Below are 22,639 nucleotides of genomic sequence, written 5' to 3' on the forward strand. Positions count from 1 at the left end.
GGAGCTGGTGGCAGAGGCCGTTTGGAGCGGCTCCACGGCTCGGCAGGGAGAAGCCAACGGGGAGGAGAAGCCGCGGAGATCCCTGAGCAGGAGGGGCTGCAAAGGCAGAGCGCGGGGATCCGAGGGGGCAAGAGCCAGCGTGGGCCATGGAGGGGCTCAGAGATCCGAGCTGGGGCTCCATGAGCAGCTCCAGGGTGGGCAGGAGAAGCCCCACAAGTGCTCCGAGTGTGGGAAGAGCTTCAGGTGGAGATCCTTGCTGATGCAGCATTGCAGAATCCACACGGGGGAACGACCCTACGAGTGTGGGGTGTGTGGGAAGGGCTTCACCTCGAGCTCCAGCCTGACTGTCCATCTGAGGAGCCACACAGGGGAGAGGCCCTACGAGTGTGACGAGTGCAAGAAGAGGTTTCGGAGCAGCGGTGATCTCGTGGTGCACCAGCGCTCACACACAGACGAGAGGCCCTTCCAGTGCCCAGACTGCAGGAAGCGCTTCAACCGCGTCTCCACCCTCAACAGGCACCGGATGATCCACACCGGGAAGAGGCCCTACGAGTGTGGTCAGTGCAAGAAAAGGTTTGACAGGTCCTCCCATCTCCTCCGTCACCAGCTCATTCACACCGAGGAGAGGCCTTTCCATTGCCCTGACTGCGGAAAGGGCTTCAAGCAGAACGGCACCCTCATCACCCACCAGCGTATCCACACCGGGGAGAGACCCTACAAGTGTGATCAGTGTGGGAAGAGCTTCAGAGACAGCTCCAACCTGACTGCCCACCTGAGAAGCCACACCGGGGAGAGGCCCTATGCGTGTGATCAGTGCCAGAAGAGGTTCCTGAGCAGCTCTGATCTCCTCCGTCACCAGCGCAGTCACACCAGGGAGAGGCCCTACGAGTGTGATCAGTGCCAGAAGAAGTTTTACACCACGTCTGATCTCCTCAAGCACCAGCGCTCATGCACGGGTAAGAAACCCTTCCAGTGCCCCGACTGCAAGAAGGTGTTCCGGAATAACTCTGCCCTCATCACCCACCAGCGCATCCACACCGGGGAGAGGCCCTACGAATGTGATCAGTGCAAGAAGAGTTTTCAGCATAGCTCCCATCTGCTCCGTCACCAACACATCCACACTGGGGAGAGACCATAGGAGTGTGGTCAGTGCCAGAAGAGGTTCCTGAGCAGCTCCCATCTGCTCCGTCACCAGCTGATCCACACCGGGGAGAGGCCGTTCCACTGCTGTGACTGCGGGCAGCGCTTCAGGCACAACTCTGCCCTCATCGTCCACCGGCGCATCCACACCGGGGAGAGACCCCACGAGTGTCCCCAGTGTGGGAAGGGCTTCCGAAAGAGCTCCAGCCTGACTGTGCACCTGAGGAGCCACGCTGGAGAGAGGCCCTATGAGTGTGATCAGTGCCAGAAGGGCTTTTACACCTCGTCTCAACTCCTCGTGCACCAGCGCATCCACACGGACGAGAGGCCCTTCCGCTGTCCCAGTTGTGGGGTGGGATTCAAGCACAACTCAGATCTGGTCAGACACAGGAGGATCCACACCGGGGAGAGACCCCACAAGTGTCCCCAGTGTGGGAAGAGCTTTTCTCGAATTTCCAGCTGCAGCACACACCAGAAGAAACAGCATTGAAGGCAGCCCTGGGTGGGCAGAGCTCCGTGCCCTTCTTCAGCTCCATCTCACACAGGAGGATCTGCTCTGGATGGTCCCCAGTGAGCCCAGGTGGGCAGAGCCCCCTTGACTCCTGCTTGCAGCACACCTGGCTGGGGGCTCCACATCATCCTGGCTCCTCGTGGCCTGGATTTCCTTTTTATTTCTCTTTGTTATTTTTATACACCGTTCTAAATCCGAGGTTAATAATAAAGATGTTGAACCAAGATGAGGATGTGGACATGGGGGGATCTTCCAGGGCATGAGGGGGATGCTGGGCCAGAGGGAGTTGAGGGTTCCTGGGACAGATTTGGGGGTTCCTCAGGGCTTTGGGCACCCCAGGCCCAGCAGCTCCATCTGGGGCAGCAGATCAAGGACGCCCTGCCCTGGCAGTGTCCCCACGTCCTCCCGTCCTGGTTCCTGCTGTCCCCTGTCCAGGATCCTGCTCTCATCCGAGTCCAGATCCCATTCCTGTCTCAATACTTGTCCCTGTCCCATATTCTCTATCCGGTTGCCATTCCCATATTTCCTGTCCTGTTCCCATTTTCCTGTTCCAGTCCCCAATTCCCATTTCTCTATTTACTGTTTTGTTCTCCTTTTCCTATTCCAGTCCCCAATTCCTATTTCTCTATTCCCTGTCCCGTTCCGATTTTCTGATTCCTGATCCCAATCCCAGCCCCTCTCCTCTATTCCCAGTCCAGTATTCACGCTCCTGTCACGGGCATATTTTATTAAAAAATCCTTTCCTTACGATCTTTTCCTCCTGAGGCGCGGAGAGACGTCAAGAATGAAAATTAAACACTAATGATCTGCTGCTGTGGAATGCAGCAATTTTACCTTGATTGGTTTAATGTGGTTGTTTTTAATTAATGATCAATTAAAATTTGGCTCTCTCAGACACTCTGTTCGCTCACAAGATTTTATCATAATAATTTTCTATTGTTTTCTAGCTTTCCGATGAAATCCTTTTGTTCTATTAATCTGGTAACATTTTTATATAGCATTTTCCTGCAATACATCAATAATAAAGTAATAGACTAGCTTTCCGAAAAAAATACTCAAGGAGTCGAAATTGTCATCTCTTCCCTCATATTGGGACCCCTGAGACCACCACAGGGTCCCTTTTCCGTTCCTGGTCCCCATTTCCATTCGCATTCCCGGTCCCCATTGCCGGTGCCGGTCCCTGGCGATTGCGTCACGGAGCAAAGCCCGCGCTCCTCCCAGCCACCAATCCCAGCGCGCGATCGCTCCTGGATTTGCATAACCACGCCTACGCTCCCCGCCTTATTGTGGATGCCCCCGCAGCCCGGGCGGGACTCGGAGCGGAGGAGGAGCGGGAGGAAGAGGAGGGGGGGGAAAAAAGGAGGAGGGGGAGGAGGAAGAGGAGGGACAAAGGAAGAGGAGGGACAACGGAAGAGGAACACCGGGAGGAAGAGGCGCCCCAACACCACGCGGTTCCCCCGCTCCGGCCGCAGCTGCCCCGGCCCCCGCCGGCATCGCCCCCGGAGCCCGCAGGTGAGTGGAGAGGGGGAGCTCGGCCCGACCCCATCGCGGGGGTGTCCGGGAGGGTTTTTGTGGGGCAGGGGAGGCAAATCCCATCGTGTCCTTGTGCCCACGGGGGCAAATCCCATCGTGTCCTTGTCCCCATGGGGGCAAATCCCATCGTGTCCTTGTCCTTGCTCCCCCAGAGCAGGAGCTGAGCATGGAGAGCAGCGAGGAGCTGGTGGCAGAGGCCGTTTGGAGCGGCTCCACGGCTCGGCAGGGAGAAGCCAACGGGGAGGAGAAGCCGCGGAGATCCCTGAGCAGGAGGGGCTGCAAAGGCAGAGCGCGGGGATCCGAGGGGGCAAGAGCCAGCCTGGGCCATGGAGGGGCTCAGAGATCCGAGCTGGGGCTCCATGAGCAGCTCCAGGGTGGGGAGGAGAAGCCCCACAAGTGCTCCGAGTGTGGGAAGAGCTTCAAGCGGAGATGTGACCTGATACAGCATTGCAGAATCCACACGGGGGAACGACCCTACGAGTGTGATGTGTGCAAGAAGAGGTTCTTGAGCAGCTCCAATCTTCGTGGTCACCAGCGGATTCACACCGAGGAGCGGCCGTTCCACTGTCCTTATTGTGGGAAGGGATTCAGGGGAACTTCCACTCTCACCACCCACCGGCGCATTCACACTGGGGAGAGACCATATGAGTGTGATCAGTGCCAGAAGAGGTTCCTGACCAGCTCTGATCTCCACAAGCACCAGCGGATCCACACCGGGGAGAGGCCCTACGAGTGTGGTCAGTGCCAGAAGAGGTTCCTGAGCAGCTCCCATCTCCTCAGTCACCAGCTCATTCACACCCGGGAGAGGCCGTTCCACTGCCGTGAGTGCGGGCAGGGATTCAGTCGCAAGTGTGCCCTCGTCGTCCACCAGCGCATCCACACCGGGGATAGACCCCACGAGTGTCCCCAGTGTGGGAAGGGCTTCACCCAGAGCTCCCATCTGACTGTCCACCTGAGGAGCCACGCTGGTGAGAGGCCCTATGAGTGTCCCCAGTGTGGGAAGAGTTTCAACCAGAGCTGCAATCTGACTGTCCACCTCAGAAGCCACACCGGGGAGAGGCCCTACGAGTGTGATCAGTGCCAGAAGGGCTTTTACACCTCGTCTGAACTCCTCAGTCACCAGCGCATCCACACGGACGAGAGGCCCTTCCGCTGTCCTGATTGTGGGGTGGGATTCAAGCACAACTCAGCTCTGGTCAGACACAGGAGGATCCACACCCGGGAGAGACCCTATGAGTGTCTCCAGTGTGGGCAGAGCTTCTCTAAAATCACTACCTTGAGAAGACACCAGAAGAGCCAGCACTGAGGGCAGCCCTGGGTGGGCAGAGCTCTGTGGCCTTCTGCAGCTCCATCTCACACGGGAGGATCTGCTCTGGATGCTCCTCAGTGAGCCCAGGCGGACAGAGCCCCCTTTAATCCTACTTTAAGAACACCTGGCTGGGGGCTCCACATCCACCTGGCTCCTCGTGGGCTGGATATTCTTTTTTTCTCTCCTTGTCCTTTTTATACACATTTTTTAATCCGGTGTTAATAATAAAGACAGCTAAGCAAGATGAGGATGTGCACATGGGGGGATCTTCCAGGGGATGAGGGGGATGCTGGGACAGAGGGAGTTCAGGATTCCTGGGACTGATTTGGGGTTTCCTTAGGACTTTGGGAACCCCACGGTCCCCATTCCCTGTCCCCATTACCATTCCGGCTTCTTATCCCCAGTCTGGGTCCCCATTCCCTGCCTCAATTCCCGGTCCCCATTCCAGCTCCGCTCGCTGCGGACGCACCAGTTCCTGCCCCCGCCATGACGTCACTGAGGAAATCCCGCACTCCTCCCTCCCACCAATGCCTGCGCGCGTTCGCTCTCTCATTTGCATAACCACGCCCTCGCTCTCCGCCCGTATTTTGGTGCTGGCGGTGCACGGGCGGGGAAAGAAGGAGGAGGAGGAAGAGGAGGGACAAAGGAAGAGGAGGGACAAAGGAATAGGAAGCGCGGGAAGAAGACGCGCCCCAACACCACGCGGTTCCCCCGCTCCGGCCGCAGCTGCCCCGGCCCCGCCGGGATCGAGCCCCGGAGGCCGCAGGTGAGCGGAGAGGGGGAGCTCGGCCCGACCCCATCGCGGGGGTCTCCGGGAGGGTTTTTTGTGGCAGGGGAGGCAAATCCCATCGTGTCCTTGTCCCCATGGGGGCAAATCCCATCGTGTCCTTGTCCTTGCTCCCCCCGAGCAGGAGCTGAGCATGGAGAGCAGCGAGGAGCTGGTGGCAGAGGCCGTTTGGAGCGGCTCCACGGCTCGGCAGGGAGAAGCCAACGGGGAGGAGAAGGCGCGGAGATCCCTGAGCAGGAGGGGCTGCAAAGGAAGAGCGCGGGGATCCGAGGGGGCAAGAGCCAGCCTGGGCCATGGAGGGGCTCAGAGATCCGAGCTGGGGCTCCATGAGCAGCTCCAGGGTGGGCAGGAGAAGCCCCACAAGTGCTCCGAGTGTGGGAAGAGCTTCAAGAGTAGATCCAACCTGACTGTCCACCTGAGGAGCCACACGGGGGAACGACCCTACGAGTGTGATCAGTGCCAGAAGAGGTTTGTGACCAGCTCTGATCTCGTGGTGCACCAGCGCTCACACACAGACGAGAGGCCCTTCCAGTGCCCCGACTGCGGGAAGGGCTTCAAAAGCATCTCCGACCTCAACAGGCACCGGCGCATCCACATTGGGAAGAGGCCCTACGAGTGTGGTCAGTGCCAGATGAGGTTCCTGAGCAGCTCCAAGCTCCTCCGTCACCAGCTCATCCACACCGGGGAGAGGCCGTTCCACTGCCGTGACTGTGGACAGAGTTTTAGACGCAACTCCCACCTCAACAGTCACCGGCGCATCCACACCGGGGAGAGGCCCTATGAGTGTCCCCAGTGTGGGAAGAGCTTCACCCAGAGCTCCCATCTGACTGCCCACCTCAGGAGCCACACCGGGGAGAGGCCCTACGAGTGTGATCAGTGCAAGAAGGGCTTTTACACCTCGTCTGAACTCCTCAGTCACCAGCGCATCCACACGGACGAGAGGCCCTTCCGCTGTCCTGATTGTGGGGTGGGATTCAAGCACAACTCAACTCTGGTCACACACAAGAGGATCCACACCGGGGAGAGACCCCACAAGTGTTCCCATTGTGGGAAGAGCTTTTCTCGAATTTCCAGCTTGAGCAGACACCTGCAGAGCCAGCACTGAGGGCAGCCCGGGGTGGGCAGAGCTCTGTGCCCTTCTCCAGCTCCATCTCACACGGGAGGATCTGCTCTGGATGGTCCCCAGTGAGCCCAGGTGGGCAGAGCCCCCTTGACTCCTGCTTGCAGCACACCTGGCTGGGGGCTCCACATCGTCCTGGCTCCTCGTGGCCTGGATTTCCTTTTGATTTCTCTTTGTTATTTTTATACACCGTTCTAAATCCGAGGTTAATAATAAAGGCGTTGAACCAAGATGAGGATGTGCACATGGGGGGATCTTCCAGGGCATGAGGGGGATGCTGGGCCAGAGGGAGTTGAGGGTTCCTGGGACAGATTTGGGGGTTCCTCAGGGCTTTGGGCACCCCAGGCCCAGCAGTTCCATCTGGGGCAGCAGATCAAGGACCCCCTGCCCTGGCAGTGTCCCCACGTCCTCCCGTCCTGGTTCCTGCTGTCCCCTGTCCAGGATCCTGCTCTCATCCGAGTCCAGATCCCATTCCTGTCTCAATACTTGTCCCTGTCCCATATTCTCTATCTGGATGCCATTCCCGTATTTCCTGTCCTGTTCCCATTTTCCTGTTCCAGTCCCCAATTCCCATTTCTCTATTTACTGTTTTGTTCTCCTTTTCCTATTCCAGTCCGCAATTCCCATTTCTCTATTTCTTGTCCCGTTTCCATTTTCTGGTTCCTGATCACAATCCCAGCCCCTCTCTTGTATTCCCAGTCCAGTATTCACACTCGATTTAAATAAAATATGTCATGGACATAGTTTATTAAAAAATCCTTTCCTTAGGATCTTTTTCTCCTGAGAAGCTGAGAGGCCTCACAAATTAAAAAATAAACACGAATTATCTGCTGCTATGGAATGCAGCATTTTAATCTTTGATTAGTCTCGGGTTGTAGTTTCTAAGTAATGGCCAATCAAAATTCAGCTGTGTCAGACTCTGGTCACTCACACGATTTTATTATCATTCTTTTTTATTATTTTCCAGCTTTCTGGTGAAATCCTCCTTTCTATCTTTTTAGTATAATTTCAATATACCGTTATCTTTTAATATATATCGATATTAAAATAATAAATGAGCTTTCTCAAAATAACAACAGGGAGTCAAAATTTTAATCTCTTGCCTCATCTTGGGACCCCGGCGACAACCACAGGGTCCCTTTTCCGTTCTGGGTCCCCATTCCCCGTCCCGATTCCCCGTTCCCGCCATGACATCACCGAGCAAAGCCCGCGCTCCTCCCCCCCACCAATCGCAGCGCGCGATCGCTCCCCTATTTGCATAACCACGCCCTCGCCCCCCGCCTGCTTTTGGGTGCCGGCGCTGCCAGGGCCGGAGTCGGAGCGGAGGAGGAGCGGGAGGAAGAGGAGGGGGTAGGAAAGAAGGAGGAGGAAGAGGAGGGACAAAGGAAGAGGAGGGACAAGGAAAGAGGGGAGACAAAGGAAACGGTAAAAGGAGGAACAAAGGAAGAGGCGGGACGAAGGAAGAGGAAGAGCGGGAGGAAGAGGAGGGACAAAGCAAGAGGAGAGAAAAAGAAAGAGGAAAAGGAGGGACAAAAGAAGAGGAGGGACAACTGAACAGGAACATCGGGAGGAAGAGGCGCCCCAACCCCGCGCGGTTCCCCAGCTCCGGCCGCAGCTGCCCCCGCCCCGCCGGCATCGCCCCCGGAGCCCGCAGGTGAGCGGAGAGGGGGAGCTCGGCCCGACCCCATCGCGGGGGTCTCCGGGAGGGTTTCTGTGGGGCAGGGGAGGCAAATCCCATCGTGTCCTTGTCCCCACGGGGGCAAATCCCATCGTGTCCTTGTCCCCACAGGGCCATATCCCGTCGTGTCCTTGTCCCCACGGGGGCAAATCCCATCGTGTCCTTGTCCCCACGGGGGCAAATCCCATCGTGTCCTTGTCCTTGCTCCCCCCGAGCAGGAGCTGAGCATGGAGAGCAGCGAGGAGCTGGTGGCAGAGGCCGTTTGGAGCGGCTCCACGGCTCGGCAGGGAGAAGCCAACGGGGAGGAGAAGCCGCGGAGATCCCTGAGCAGGAGGGGCTGCAAAGGCACAGCGCGGGGATCCGAGGGGGCAAGAGCCAGCGTGGGCCATGGAGGGGCTCAGAGATCCGAGCTGGGGCTCCATGAGCAGCTCCAGGGTGGGCAGGAGAAGCCCCACAAGTGCTCCGAATGTGGGAAGAGGTTCACCAGGAAATCCTACCTTACTGTCCACCTGAGGAACCACACGGGGGAACGACCCTATGAGTGTGATCAGTGTAAGAAGAGGTTTCAGAGTAGTGGTGAGCTCCGCAAGCACCAGCGCATTCACACTGAGGAGAGGCCCTACGAGTGCGATCAGTGCCAGAAGAGGTTCCGGACCAGCTCCGAGCTCCACAGGCACCAGCGGATCCACACCGGCGAGAGGCCATTCCGCTGCCCTGATTGTGGGAAGGGCTTTAGGGGCAGCTCTGCCCTCATCTTGCACCTGCACATCCACACTGGGGAGAAGCCCTACGAGTGTGATCAGTGCAAGAAGAGGTTCCTGAGCATCTCCACCTTTGTTAAACACCAGATGATCCACACGGGGCAGAAGCCCTACGAGTGTGATGTGTGCAAGAAGAGGTTTCAGAGCAGCGCCACTCTTCGTGCACACCAGATCATCCACACCGACGAGCGACCGTTCCGCTGTCCTGACTGTGGGAAGGGATTCAGGCACAACTGCCACCTCATCACCCACCGGCGCCTCCACACTGGGGAGAGACCCTACAAGTGTGGGGAGTGTGGGAAGGGCTTCACCTCAAGCTCCCACCTGACTGTCCACCAGAGGACCCACACCGGGGAGAGGCCCTACAAGTGTGATCAGTGCAAGAAGAGGTTCCCGAGCAGTGGGGATCTCCTCAAGCACCAGCGCGTCCACACCAAGGAGAGGCCGTTCCGCTGTCCTGATTGTGGGATGGGTTTCAAGTACAACTCCGCCCTCATCGTCCACCAGAACATCCACACTGGGGAGAGACCCCGTGAGTGTCCTCAGTGTGGGAAGAGCTTCACCAACAACTCCAGCCTGGTTTACCACCTGAGGAGCCACACCGGGGAGAGGCCCCACGAGTGTGGAGAGTGTGGGAAGAGCTTCATGTACAAGTCCCACCTGATTTACCACCAGAGGAGCCACACTGGGGAACGACCGTACGAGTGTGACCAGTGCCAGAAGACGTTTCAGAGCAGCTCCCATCTCCACATGCACCAGCGCTCACACACGGACGAGAGGCCCTTCCGCTGCCCTGACTGTGGGAAGAGCTTCAGGCACAAGGCCGAACTCGTCGCCCACCAACGCATCCACACCGGGGAGAGGCCCTACGAGTGTGATCAGTGTGAGAAGAGGTTCCTGAGGAGTGCTTGTCTCCTCCGTCACCAGCTCATCCACACCGAGGAGAAACCGTTCCGCTGCTGTTACTGCGGGAAGGGCTTCACTCAGAAGAGCACACTCATCACCCACCGGCGAATCCACACCGGAGAGAGACCCCACGAGTGTCCCCAGTGTGGGAAGAGCTTTTGTCAAATCTCCAGCTTGACCAGACACCAAAAGAGCAAGCACTGAGGGCAGCCCTGTTTGGAAAGAGCTCCTTGGGCTTCTCCAGCTCCATCTCACACAGGAGGATCTGCTCTGGATGATCCCCTTGAGCCCAGGTGGGCAGAGCCCCCTTGACTCCTGCTTGCAGCACACCTGGCTGGGGGCTCCACATCCTCCTGGCTCCGCATGGCCTGGATTTTCCTTTTATTTCTCTATGTTATTTTCATACACCTTTCTAAATCCGAGGTTAATAATAAAGATGTTGAACGAAGACAAGGATGTGGACATGGGGGGATCTTCCAGGGGATGAGGAGGATGCTGGGCCAGGGGGAGTTGAGGGTTCCTGGGATAGATTTAGGGCTTGCCCAGGAATTTGGGCTCCCCATGGTCCCCATTCCGTGTCCCCATTACCATTTCTGCTCCTTCTCCCCAATCTGGGTCCCCGATACTGGTCCCCATTCCCAGTCCTTATCCCCAGGCTGGGTCCCCATTCCCTGCCTCCATTCCCTGTCCCCATTCCCGGTCCCTGTTTCCAATACTGGTCCCAATTCGCTGTTCCCATTCCTTGTCCGCATTCCAGGTCACCATTCCCTCTCGCCAATCCCGCTCCCTGTCCGCATTCCCGGTTCCATTCCCAGGCCCCATTCCTTGTCCCCATTCCCGGTCCATGTCCCCATTCCCGGACCCCATTCCCATTCCCTGTCCCCATTCCCTGTCCCGATTCCCGGTCCCCATTCCCGCTCCCCATTTCCCGTCCCTGTTCCCATTCCCGGTCCCCATTCCCGGTCCGCTCTCTCCGGACGCTCCAGTTCCACCCCCAGCAATGACGTCACCGAGCACACCCCGCGCTCCTCCCTCCCACCAATCCCAGCGCGCGATCGCTCCCGGATTTGCATAACCACGCCCTCACCCCGCCTGTATTTTGGTGCCGGCGCTGCCCGGGCCGGACTCGGAGCGGAAGAGGAGCGGGAGGAAGAGGAGGGGGAGAGGGAGGAGGAGGAAGAGGAGGGACAAAGGAAAAGGAGGGACAAAGGAAAGAGGACAGATAAAGGAACAGGAAAAGGAGGGACAAAGGAAGAGGAAGCGCGGGAGGAAGAGGCGCCCCAACACCACGCGGTTCCCCCGCTCCGGCCGCAGCTGCCCCTGCCCCGCCGGCATCGCCCCCCGGAGGCCGCAGGTGAGCGGAGAGTGGGAGCTGGGCCCGACCCCATCGCGGGGGTCTCCGGGAGGGTTTTTGTGGGGCAGGGGAGGCAAATCCCATCGTGTCCTTGTGCCCACGGGGGCAAATCCCATCGTGTCCTTGTCCCCACGGGGGCAAATCTCATCGTGTCCTTGTCCTTGCTCCCCCCGAGCAGGAGCTGAGCATGGAGAGCAGCGAGGAGCTGGTGGCAGAGGCCGTTTGGAGCGGCTCCACGGCTCGGCAGGGAGAAGCCAACGGGGAGGAGAAGCCGCGGAGATCCCTGAGCAGGAGGGGCTGCAAAGGCAGAGCGCGGGGATCCGAGGGGGCAAGAGCCAGCGTGGGCCATGGAGGGGCTCAGAGATCCGAGCTGGGGCTCCATGAGCAGCTCCAGGGTGGGCAGGAGAAGCCCCACAAGTGCTCCGAGTGTGGGAAGAGCTTCAGGAGGAGATCCTGCCTGATGAGACATTGCAGAATCCACACGGGGGAACGACCCTACGAGTGTGGGGTATGTGGGAAGAGCTTCAGAGACACCTTCAACCTGACTGTCCATCTGAGGAGCCACACGGGGGAACGACCCTACGAGTGTGACCAGTGCAAGAAGAGGTTTCGGAGCAGCGGTGATCTCGTGGGGCACCAGCGCTCACACACAGACGAGAGGCCCGTCCCGTGCCCCGTCTGCGGGAAGCGCTTCAAAAGCGTCTCCCACCTTAACAGGCACCGGCGCAGCCACACCGGGGAGAGGCCCTACGAGTGTGGTCAGTGCCAGAAGAGGTTCCTGAGGAGCTCTGATCTCCTCAGCCACCAGCTCATTCACACCGAGGAGAGGCCGTTCCACTGCCGTGAGTGTGGGAAGGGATTCAGGCACAACTCCCACCTCATCAGGCACCGGCGCATCCACACCGGGGAGAGACCCCACGAGTGTCCCCAGTGTGGGAAAAGCTTCATCCAGAGCTCCCACCTGACTGCCCACCTGAGGAGCCACACCGGGGAGAGGCCCTACGAGTGTGATCAGTGCAAGAAGAGGTTTCGGGCGACGTCTGATCTCCTCCTGCACCAGCGCATCCACACGGATGAGAAGCCCTTCCGCTGTCCTGATTGTGGGGTGGGATTCAAGCGGAACCGTGCCCTCATCACCCACCGGCGCATCCACACTGGAGAGAGACCCTACCAGTGTCCCCAGTGTGGGGAGAGCTTCACCACAAGCGGCAGCATGACCAGACACCAGAAGAGCCAGCACTGAGGGCAGCCCTTGGTGGGAAGAGTTCTTTGGCCTTCTCCAGCACCATCTCACACGGGAGGATCTGCTCTGGATGGTCCCCAGTAAGCCCAGGTGCGCAGAGCCCCCTTGACCCATGCTTGAAGAACACCTGGCTGGGGACTCCACATCCACCTGGCTCCTCATAGCCTGGATTTTCTTTTTATATCTCTTTGTCATTTTTATACACTTTTCTGAGTCCGAGGTTGATAATAAAGATGCTGAACCAAGACGTGGATGTGGCCATGGGAGGATCGTCCAGGGTGTCAGGGTGATGCTGGGCCTGAGGGAGTTGAGGGTTCCTGGGACAGATTTGGGGCTTCCTTAGGACTTCGGGCACCCCACGGTCCCCATTCCCTGTTCCCATTCCCATTCCCGTTCCTTCTCCCCAGTCTGGGTCCCCATTCCCTGCCTCCATTCCCTGTCCCCATTCTCAGTTGCTGTCCCCTATAGTGGTCTCCATTTCCTGTTCCCATTCCTTGCCCGCATTCCCGGTACCCATTCCCCGTCCCCATTCCCGGTCGTTGTCCGCATTCCCGGTTCCTTTCCCCTTCCCAGTCTCCATTCCTTGTCCCGGTTCCCATTCCCGGTCCCCATTCCCTGTTCCCATTCCCGGTCCCCATTACCGGTCCCCATTTCCGATCCCCATTCCCGCTCCGCTCTCTCCGGACGCTCCAGCTCCCCGCCCCCGCCTTGACGTCACCGAGCAAATCCCGCGCTCCGCCGTCCCACCAATCCCGGCGCGCGCTCGCTCCCGGATTTGCATAACCACGCCCTCACCCCGCCTGTATTTTGGTGCCGGAGCTGCCCGGGCCGGACTCGGAGCGGAGGAGGAGCGGGAGGAAAAGGTGGGGGAGAAGGAGGAGGAGGAAGAGGAGGGACAAAGGAAGAGGCGGGACAACCGCAGAGGAAGAGGGGGAGGAAAAGGCGCCCCAACACCACGCGGTTTCCGCGCTCCGGGCGCAGCTGCCCCGGCCCCGCCGGCATCGCCCCCCGGAGGCCGCAGGTGAGCGGAGAGGGGGAGCTCGGCCCGACCCCATCGCGGGGGTCTCCGGGAGGGTTTTTGTGGGGCAGGGGAGGCAAATCCCATCGTGTCCTTGTCCCCACGGGTGCAAATCCCATCGTGTCCTTGTCCCCATGGGGGCAAATCCCATCGTGTCCTTGTCCTTGCTCCCCCCGAGCAGGCGCTGAGCATGGAGAGCAGCGAGGAGCTGGTGGCAGAGGCCGTTTGGAGCGGCTCCACGGCTCGGCAGGGAGAAACCAACGGGGAGGAGAAGCCGCGGAGATCCCTGAGCAGGAGGGGCTGCAAAGGCAGAGCGCGGGGATCCGAGGGGGCAAGAGCCAGCCTGGGCCATGGAGGGGCTCAGAGATCCGAGCTGGGGCTCCATGAGCAGCTCCAGGGTGGGCAGGAGAAGCCCCACAGGTGCTCGGAGTGTGGGAAGAGTTTCAGGTTGAGATCCTTGCTGATGCAGCATTGCAGAATCCACACGGGGGAACGACCCTACAAGTGTGATGTGTGCAAGAAGAGGTTCTTGCGCAGCTCCCATCTGCTCCGTCACCAGCTCATTCACAGCGAGGAGCGGCCGTTCCGCTGTCCTGATTGTGGGAAGGGATTCAGGGAAAATTCCAATCTCACCATCCACCGGCGCATTCACACCATGGAGAGACCATATGAGTGTGATCAGTGCAAGAAGAGGTTTAAGCGCAGCGGGGATCTCCACAAGCACCGGCGCATCCACGCCGGGGAGAGGCCCTACAGGTGTGGTCAGTGCCAGAAGAGGTTCCTGACCAGCTCCGAGCTCCTCAGTCACCAGCTCATTCACACCGAGGAGAGGCCGTTCCACTGCCGTGAGTGCGGGAAGGGATTCAGACACAACTCTGCCCTCATCGTCCACCGGCGCATCCACACCGGGGAGACACCCCACGAGTGTCCCCAGTGTGGGAAGGGATTCAGAGACAGCTCCCACCTGACTGTCCACCTGAGGAGCCATGCTGGGGAACGACCCTACGAGTGTGATCAGTGTGAGAAGAGGTTCCTGAAGAGCTCTGATCTCCTCAGCCACCAGCGCAGTCACACCGAGGAGAGGCCGTTCCGCTGCCGTGAGTGTGGGAAGGGATTCAGACACAACTCCCACCTCGTCACCCACCGGCGCATCCACACTGGGGAGAGGCCCTATGAGTGTCCCCAGTGTGGGAAGAGCTTCACCACAAGCTCCAGCCTGACTGCCCACCTGAGGAGCCACACAGGGGAGAGGCCCTATGAGTGTGATCAGTGCAAGAAGGGCTTTTACACCTCGTCTGATCTCCTCAAGCACCAGCGCATCCACACGGACAGGAGGCCCTTCCGCTGTCCCGATTGTGGGGTGGGATTCAAGGAGAACTCAACCCTCATCAAGCACAGGACGATCCACACCGGGGAGAGACCCCACACTTGTCCCCAGTGTGGGAAGAGCTTCACCACAAGCGGCAGCATGACCAGACACCTACAGAGCCAGCACTGAGGGCAGCCCTGGGTGGGCAGAGCTCCGTGGCCTTCTCCAGCTCCATCTCACACGGGAGGATCTGCTCTGGATGGTCCGCAGTGAGCCCAGGTGGGCAGAGCCCCCTTTAATCCTGCTTGAAGAACACCTGGCTGGGGACTCCACATCCTCCTGGCTCCTCATAGCCTTAATTTTCTTTTTATACCTCTTTGTCATTTCTATACACTTTTCTAAATCCGAGGTTAATAAAAATGATGTGGAAAACCAAGACGAGGATGTGGACATGGTAGGATCCTCCAGGGGATCAGGGGGATGCTGGGCCTGAGGGAGTTGAGGGTTCCTGGGACAGATTTTGGGCTTCCTTAGGGCTTTAGGCACCCCATGGTCCCCATTCCCTGTTCCTCTCCCCAATACTGGTCCGCATTCCCTGTTCCCATTCCCGGTCCCCATTCCCTGTCCGAAATCCCACTCCCTGTCCCCATTCCCGGTCTCCATTCCCATTCCCGGTCCCCATTCCCGGTCCCCATTCCCGCTCCGCTCTCTCCGGACGCTCCAGCTCCCCCCCCCCCGCCATGACGTCACCGAGTAAAACCCGCGCTCCTCGCCCCCACCAATCCCAGCGCGCGCTCGCTCCCTGATTTGCATAACCACGCCCTCACCCCGCCTGTATTTTGGTGCCGGCGCTGCCCGGGCCGGACTCGGAGCGGAGGAGGAGCGGGAGGAAGAGGAGGGGGAGAAGGAGGAGGAGGAAGAGGAGGGACAAAGGAAGAGGAGGGACAACGGAACAGGAACACCGGGAAGAAGAGGCGTCCGAACACCACTGGGTTCCCGCGCTCCGGCCGCAGCTGCCCCGGCCCCGCCGGCATCGCCCCCAGGAGGCCGCAGGTGAGCGGAGAGTGGGAGCTCGGCCCGACCCCATCGCGGGGGTCTCCGGGAGGGTTTTTGTGGGGCAGGGGTGGCAAATCGCATCGTGTCCTTGTCCCCACGGTGGCAAATCCCATCGTGTCCTTGTCCCGACGGGGGCAAATCCCATCGTGTCCTTGTCCCCACGGTGGCAAATCCCATCGTGTCCTTCTCCCCATGGGGGCAAATCGCATCGTGTCCTTGTCCTTGCTCCCCCCGAGCAGGAGCTGAGCATGGAGAGCAGCGAGGAGCTGGTGGCAGAGGCCGTTTGGAGCGGCTCCACGGCTCGGCAGGGAGAAGCCAACGGGGAGGAGAAGCCGCGGAGATCCCTGAGCAGGAGGGGCTGCAAAGGCAGAGCGTGGGGATCCGAGGGGGAAAGAGCCAGCCTGGGCCATGGAGGGGCTCAGAGATCCGAGCTGGGGCTCCATGAGCAGCTCCAGGGTGGGGAGGAGAAGCCCCACAAGTGCTCCGAGTGTGGGAAGAGCTTCAGGTGGAGATGCGACCTGACTGTGCATCTGAGGAGACACACGGGGGAGACGCACTACAAGTGTGATCAATGCCAGAAGAGGTTCGTCACCAGCACCCAGCTCCTCAGCCACCAGCTCATCCACACTGAGGAGACGCCGTTCTACTGCCGTGACTGCGGGAAGGGATTCAGGTGCAATTCCAACCTCATAACCCACCGGCGCATCCACACCGGAGAGAGACCCTATCAGTGTCCCCAGTGTGGGAAGAGCTTCAGAGACAGGTCCAACCTGAATGCCCACCTGAGGAGCCACACTGGGGAGAGGCCCTACGAGTGTGATCAGTGCGAGAAGAGCTTTCAACGCAGCTCCCATCTCCTCCGTCACCAGCGCAGCCACACCGAGGAGAGGCCGTTCCGCTGTCCTGATTGTGGGAAGGCCTTCAAGGCCAACTCTGCCCTCGTCGTCCACCGTCGAATCCACACCGGGGAGAGACCCCACGAGTGTCCCCAGTGTGGGAAGGGCTTCAGAGACAGCTCCAGCCTGACTGTGCACCTGAGGAGCCACACAGGGGAGAGGTGCTATGAGTGTGATCAGTGCAAGAAGAGGTTCCTGAGGAGCCCTGATCTCCTCAGGCACTGGCTCATTCACACCGGGGAGAGGCCCTACGGGTGTAAGCAATGCACAAAGAGATTTTACAGCACGTCCGACCTCCACAAGCACCAGCGCTCACACACGGACGAGAGGCCCTTCCAATGCCCCGACTGCAAGAAGGGCTTCAAGTGCAACTCTACCCTCATCACCCACCGCCACATGCACACTGGAGAGAGACCCTACAAGTGTCCCCAATGTGGGAAGAGTTTCTGTAAAACCTCTGCCTTGACCAGACACCTACAGAGCCAGCACTGCGGGCAGCTCTCGGCTGGCAGAGCTCCGTGCGCTGCTCCAGCTCCATCTCACATGGGAGGATCTGCTCTGGATGGTGCCCAGTGAGCCCAGGTGGGCAGAACCCCCTTGATCCATGTTTGGAGCACACCTGGCTGGGGGCTCCACATCCTCCTGGCTCCCCCTGGGTCTCTCTTGTGGAGAGCAGATTTGTCTACTTCTGACCCCGAACATTTTTGATTTTTGCTCTTGTGGTGCTTGAAGCAACACTAAATTGCCTTGGATGTCTTCTCCAACATGAATCCCCACGGGAGGATCTGCTCTGGATGGTCCCCAGTGAGCCCAGCTGGACAGAGCCCCCTTGATCCCTGTTGGGAAGACACCTGGCTGGGGGCTCCACATCCTCCGGGCTCCCCGTGGTCACCTGAATTCATCCACAGTCCAAGATCAGAAATCCATTACGGAGAGCAGATGTGTCAATCTTCTGATATCAGAAAATTTTTTTCTGTCATTTTTTCCGTCATTTTTACAAGCTGTGGTGGCCTTCAGCGACACTAGATAGGTTTGGATGTCTTCTCCACCATGGGAGGACCTGCTCTGGATGGTCCCCAGTGAGCCCAGGTCGCAGTATTAAGGACGTTGAACTGAACCAAGGATGGGCATGAGGGGGATGCTGGGTCCATGGAGCTGAGGGTTCCTGGGACAGATTTGGGGGTTCCTCAGGGCTTTGGTCACCCCAGGCCCAGCAGCTCCATCTGGGGCAGCAGATCAAGGACCTCCTGCCCTGGCAGTGTCCCCACGTCCTCCCGTCCTGGTTCCTGCTGTCCCCTGTCCAGGATCCTGCTCTCATCGGAGTCCAGATCCCATTCCTGTCTCAATACTTGGCCCTGTCCCATAATCTCTGTCCAGTTGCCATTCCCGTATTCCCTGTCCTGTTCCCATTTTCCTATTCCAGTCCCTAATTCCCAGTTCTCTATTTACTGTTTTGTTCTCCTTTTCCTATTCCAGTCCCTAATTCGCATTTCTCTATTTCCTCTCCCATTCCCATTTTCTGATTCCTGCTCCCAATCCCAGCCCCTCTCCTGTATTCGCAGTCCAGTATTCACGCTCCTGTCACTGGCACATTTTATTAAAAAAACTTTTCCTTGGGATCTTTTTCTCCTGAGAAGCTGAGAGGCCTCAGAAATTAACATATAAACACAACTTATCTGCTGCTGTGGAATGCAGCAATTTCGTCTTTGATTGGTCTCGGGTGCCCAATCAAAGCTGAGCTGTCTCAGACTCTCTGGTCACTCACAAGATTTTATTATCATTCTTTTCTATTATTTTCTAGCTTTCTATTGATTTTCTTTTTTACTAATATTTTAGTATATATTTAATATAGCACTTTCTTTTAATATTAGATATGAATAATAAAAAATACATATTCAGCTTTCTGAAAAATTAAAAAATGGAGTCAAAATTTTCATCTCTTCCCACATCTTGCGAGCCCTGAGAACACAGCAGGGTCCCTTTTCCTTTCCTGGTCCCCATTCCCATTCCTGGTCCCCGCCATGACGTCACCGAGCAAAGCCCGGGCTCCTCCCTCCCACCAATCCAAACGCGCGATCGCTCTAAGATTTGCATAACCACGCCCTCTCCCTCAGGATGCTTTTGGGTGCCGGCGCTGCCCGGGCCGGACTCGGAGCGGAGGAGGAGCGGGAGGAAGAGGAGGGACAACGGAACAGGAACGCCGGGAGGAAGAGGCGCCGCAACACCACGCGGTTTCCCCGCTCGGGCCGCAGCTGCCCCGGCCCCGCCGGCATCGCCCCCCGGAGCCCGCAGGTGAGCGGAGAGGGGGAGCTCGGCCCGACCCCATCGCGGGGGTCTCCGGGAGGGTTTTTGTGGGGCAGGGGAGGCAAATCCCATCGTGTCCTTGTCCCCATGGGGGCAAATCCCATCGTGTCCTTGTCCCCACAGGGCCATATCCCATCGTGTCCTTGTCCCCATGGGGGCAAATCCCATCGTGTCCTTGTCCCCATGGGGGCAAATCCCATCGTGTCCTTGTCCTTGCTCCCCCCGAGCAGGAGCTGAGCATGGAGAGCAGCGAGGAGCTGGTGGCAGAGGCCGTTTGGAGCGGCTCCACGGCTCGGCAGGGAGAAGCCAACGGGGAGGAGAAGGCGCGGAGATCCCTGAGCAGGAGGGGCTGCAAAGGCAGAGCGCGGGGATCCGAGGGGGCAAGAGCCAGCGTGGGCCATGGAGGGGCTCAGAGATCCGAGCTGGGGCTCCATGAGCAGCTCCAGGGTGGGCAGGAGAAGCCCCACAAGTGCTCGGAGTGTGGGAAGAGCTTCAGGAGGAGATCCTGCCTGATTGTGCACCTGAGAATCCACACGGGATCTGAGGGGGAAAAACCCACCCTGGACCAGGGTCAGAGCTCAGAGCTGGGGGTCCATGAGCAGCTCCAGGATGGGCAGGAGAAGCCCCACAAGTGCTCCGAGTGTGGGAAGAGCTTCAGGTGGAGATCCTGGCTGATGCAGCATTGCAGAATCCACACGGGGGAGCGACCCTACGAGTGTGATGTGTGCAAGAAGAGGTTCCTGAGCAGCTCCCATCTGCTCCGTCACCAGCTCATTCACAGCGAGGAGCGGCCGTTCCGCTGTCCTGATTGTGGGAAGGGATTCAGGGAAAATTCCACTCTCCGCACCCACCGGCGCATTCACACTGGGGAGAGACCATATGAGTGTGATCAGTGCAAGAAGAGGTTTAAGCGCAGCGGTGAACTTCGCAAGCACCAGCGCATCCACACGGCGGAGAGACCCCACGAGTGTCCCCAGTGTGGGAAAAGCTTCAGGCAGAGCTCCAACCTGATTGTCCACCTGAGGAGCCACACTGGGGAACGACTCTACGAGTGTGGTCAGTGCCAGAAGAGGTTCCTGAGCAGCTCCCATCTCCTCAGTCACCAGCTCATTCACACCGAGGAGAGGCCGTTCCACTGCCATGAGTGCAGGAAGGGATTCAGACACAAGTCCCACCTCATCACCCACCGGCGCATCCACACTGGGGAGAGGCCCCACGAGTGTCCCCAGTGTGGGAAAAGCTTCATCCAGAGCTCCCACCTGACTGCCCACCTGAGGAGCCACACCGGGGAGAGGCCCTATGAGTGTGATCAGTGCAAGAAGAGGTTTCGGTCGACGTCCGATCTCCTCCTGCACCAGCGCATCCACACGGATGAGAAGCCCTTCTGCTGTCCTGATTGTGGGGTGGGATTCAAGCGGAACCGTGCCCTCATCACCCACCGGCGCATCCACACTGGGGAGAGACCCCACGAGTGTCTCCAGTGTGGGAAGGGCTTCACCACAAGCAGCAGCATGACCAGACACCTACAGAGCCAGCACTGAGGGCAGCCCTGGGTGGGCAGAGCTCCGTACGCTGCTCCAGCTCCATCTCACACGGGAGGATCTGCTCTGGATGGTCCCCAGTGAGCCCAGGTGGGCAGAGCCCCCTTGACTCCTGCTTGCAGCACACCTGGCTGGGGGCTCCACATCCTCCTGGCTCCTCGTGGCCTGGATTTCCTTTTTTTCCTCTTTGTTATTTTTATACTCCTTTTTAAATCCAAGGTTAATAATAAAGACATGGAACCAAGACAAGGATGTGGACATGGGGGGATCTTCCAGTGGATGAGGGGGATGCTGGGCCAGAGGGAGTTGAGGGTTCCTGGGACAGATTTGGGGCTTCCTTAGGACTTTAGAAACCCGACGGTCCCCATTCCCTATTCCCATTCCCATTCCTGCTCCTTCTCCCTACTCTGGGTCCCCATTCCCTGCCTGCATTACCTGTCTCCATTCTCAATTGCTGTGGCCTATACTGGTCTCCATTTACTGTTCACATTCCTTGTCCGCATTTCCTGTACCCATTCCCCTTCCCCATTCCCGGTCACTGTCCGCATTCCCGGTTCCATTCCCCTTCCCAGTCTCCATTTCCCGTCCCTGTTCGCATTCCCGGTCCCCATTCCCGCTCCGCTCTCTCCGGACGCTCCAGCTGCCCCCCCCGCCATGACGTCACCGAGCAAACCCCGCGCTCCTCCCTCGCACCAATCCCGGCGCGCGCTCGCTCCGGGATTTGCATAACCACGCCCTCACCCCGCCTGTATTTTGGTGCCGGCGCTGCCCGGGCGGGACTCGGAGCGGAGGAGGAGCGGGAGGAAGAGGAGGGGGAGAAGGAGGGGGAGGAAGAGGAGGGACAAAGGAAGAGGAGGAGGAAGAGGAAGAGTGACAGAAGGAGCAGGAGGAAAAGGAAGAGGAGGAACGGCCGCAACCCCGCTCCGGCCGCAGCTGCCCCGGCCCCGCCGGCATCGCCGCCCGGAGGCCGCAGGTGAGCGGAGAGGGGGAGCTCGGCCCGACCCCATCGCGGGGGTCTCCGGGAGGGTTTTTGTGGGGCAGGGGAGGCAAATCCCATCGTGTCCTTGTCCCCACGGGTGCAAATCCCATCGTGTCCTTGTCCTTGCTCCCCCAGAGCAGGAGCTGAGCATGGAGAGCAGCGAGGAGCTGGTGGCAGAGGCCGTTTGGAGCGGCTCCACGGCTCGGCAGGGAGAAGCCAACGGGGAGGAGAAGGCGCGGAGATCCCTGAGCAGGAGGGGCTGCAAAGGCAGAGCGCGGAGATCCGAGGGGGAAAGAGCCAGCCTGGGCCATGGAGGGGCTCAGAGATCCGAGCTGGGGCTCCATGAGCAGCTCCAGGGTGGGCAGGAGAAGCCCCACAAGTGCTCCGAGTGTGGGAAGAGCTTCCGGTGGAGATGCGACCTGACTGTCCACCTGAAGAGGCACACCGGGGAGAGGCCCTACGAGTGTGGTCAGTGCCAGAAGAGGTTCCTGAGAAGCTCCCAGCTCCTCCGTCACCAGCTCATTCACACCGAGGAGAAGCCGTTCCACTGCCCTCACTGCGGGAAGGGATTCAGACACAACTCCACCCTCATCATCCACCGGCGCATCCACACCGGGGAGAGACCCTACGAGTGTCCCCAGTGTGGGAAGAGCTTCAGAGACAGGTCCAGCCTGAATGCCCACCTCAGGAGCCACACCGGGGAGAGGCCCTACGAGTGTGGTCAGTGCCAGAAGAGGTTCCTGAGCAGCTCCGAGCTCCTCAGCCACCAGCTCATTCACACCGGGGAGAAGCCGTTCCACTGCCGTGAGTGTGGGAAGGGATTCAGGCGCAACTCCCACCTCATCACCCACCGGCGCATCCACACCGGGGAGAGACCCCACGAGTGTCCCCAGTGTGGGAAAAGCTTCATCCAGAGCTCCCACCTGACTGCCCACCTGAGGAGCCACACCGGGGAGAGGCCCTACGAGTGTGATCCGTGCAAGAAGACGTTTCAAGCCCCATCCAATCTCCTCCTGCACCAGCGCATCCACACGGATGGGAAGCCCTTCCGCTGTCCTGATTGTGGGGTGGGATTCAAGCGGAACCGTGCCCTCATCTCCCACCGGCGCATCCACACTGGGGAGAGACCCTACCAGTGTCCCCAGTGTGGGAAGGGCTTCACCACAAGCGGCAGCATGACCAGACACCAGAAGA

General features: G+C 59.1%; 1 protein-coding gene across 1 annotated transcript in view; it reads left to right on the plus strand.

Annotated features, from left to right (window-relative positions):
- Positions 1-22,639, plus strand: part of LOC128949215 (uncharacterized) — a 41,409-nt gene that overhangs the window by 3,524 nt on the left and 15,246 nt on the right. The window contains 11 exon segments of the mRNA XM_054294069.1: positions 218-1,623; positions 3,638-4,483; positions 5,704-6,397; positions 8,522-8,892; positions 8,977-9,905; positions 11,453-12,272; positions 13,781-14,779; positions 16,195-17,069; positions 18,907-18,913; positions 19,590-20,459; positions 21,885-22,580. Coding sequence (XP_054150044.1) covers positions 218-1,623; positions 3,638-4,483; positions 5,704-6,397; positions 8,522-8,892; positions 8,977-9,905; positions 11,453-12,272; positions 13,781-14,779; positions 16,195-17,069; positions 18,907-18,913; positions 19,590-20,459; positions 21,885-22,580 — 8,513 coding nt within the window.

The sequence above is a fragment of the Melozone crissalis genome, unplaced genomic scaffold (assembly GCF_028551555.1).
Source record: "Melozone crissalis strain CALT ecotype California unplaced genomic scaffold, PUWL_Pcris_2 ptg000207l_1, whole genome shotgun sequence".
Lineage (NCBI taxonomy): Eukaryota > Metazoa > Chordata > Aves > Passeriformes > Passerellidae > Melozone > Melozone crissalis.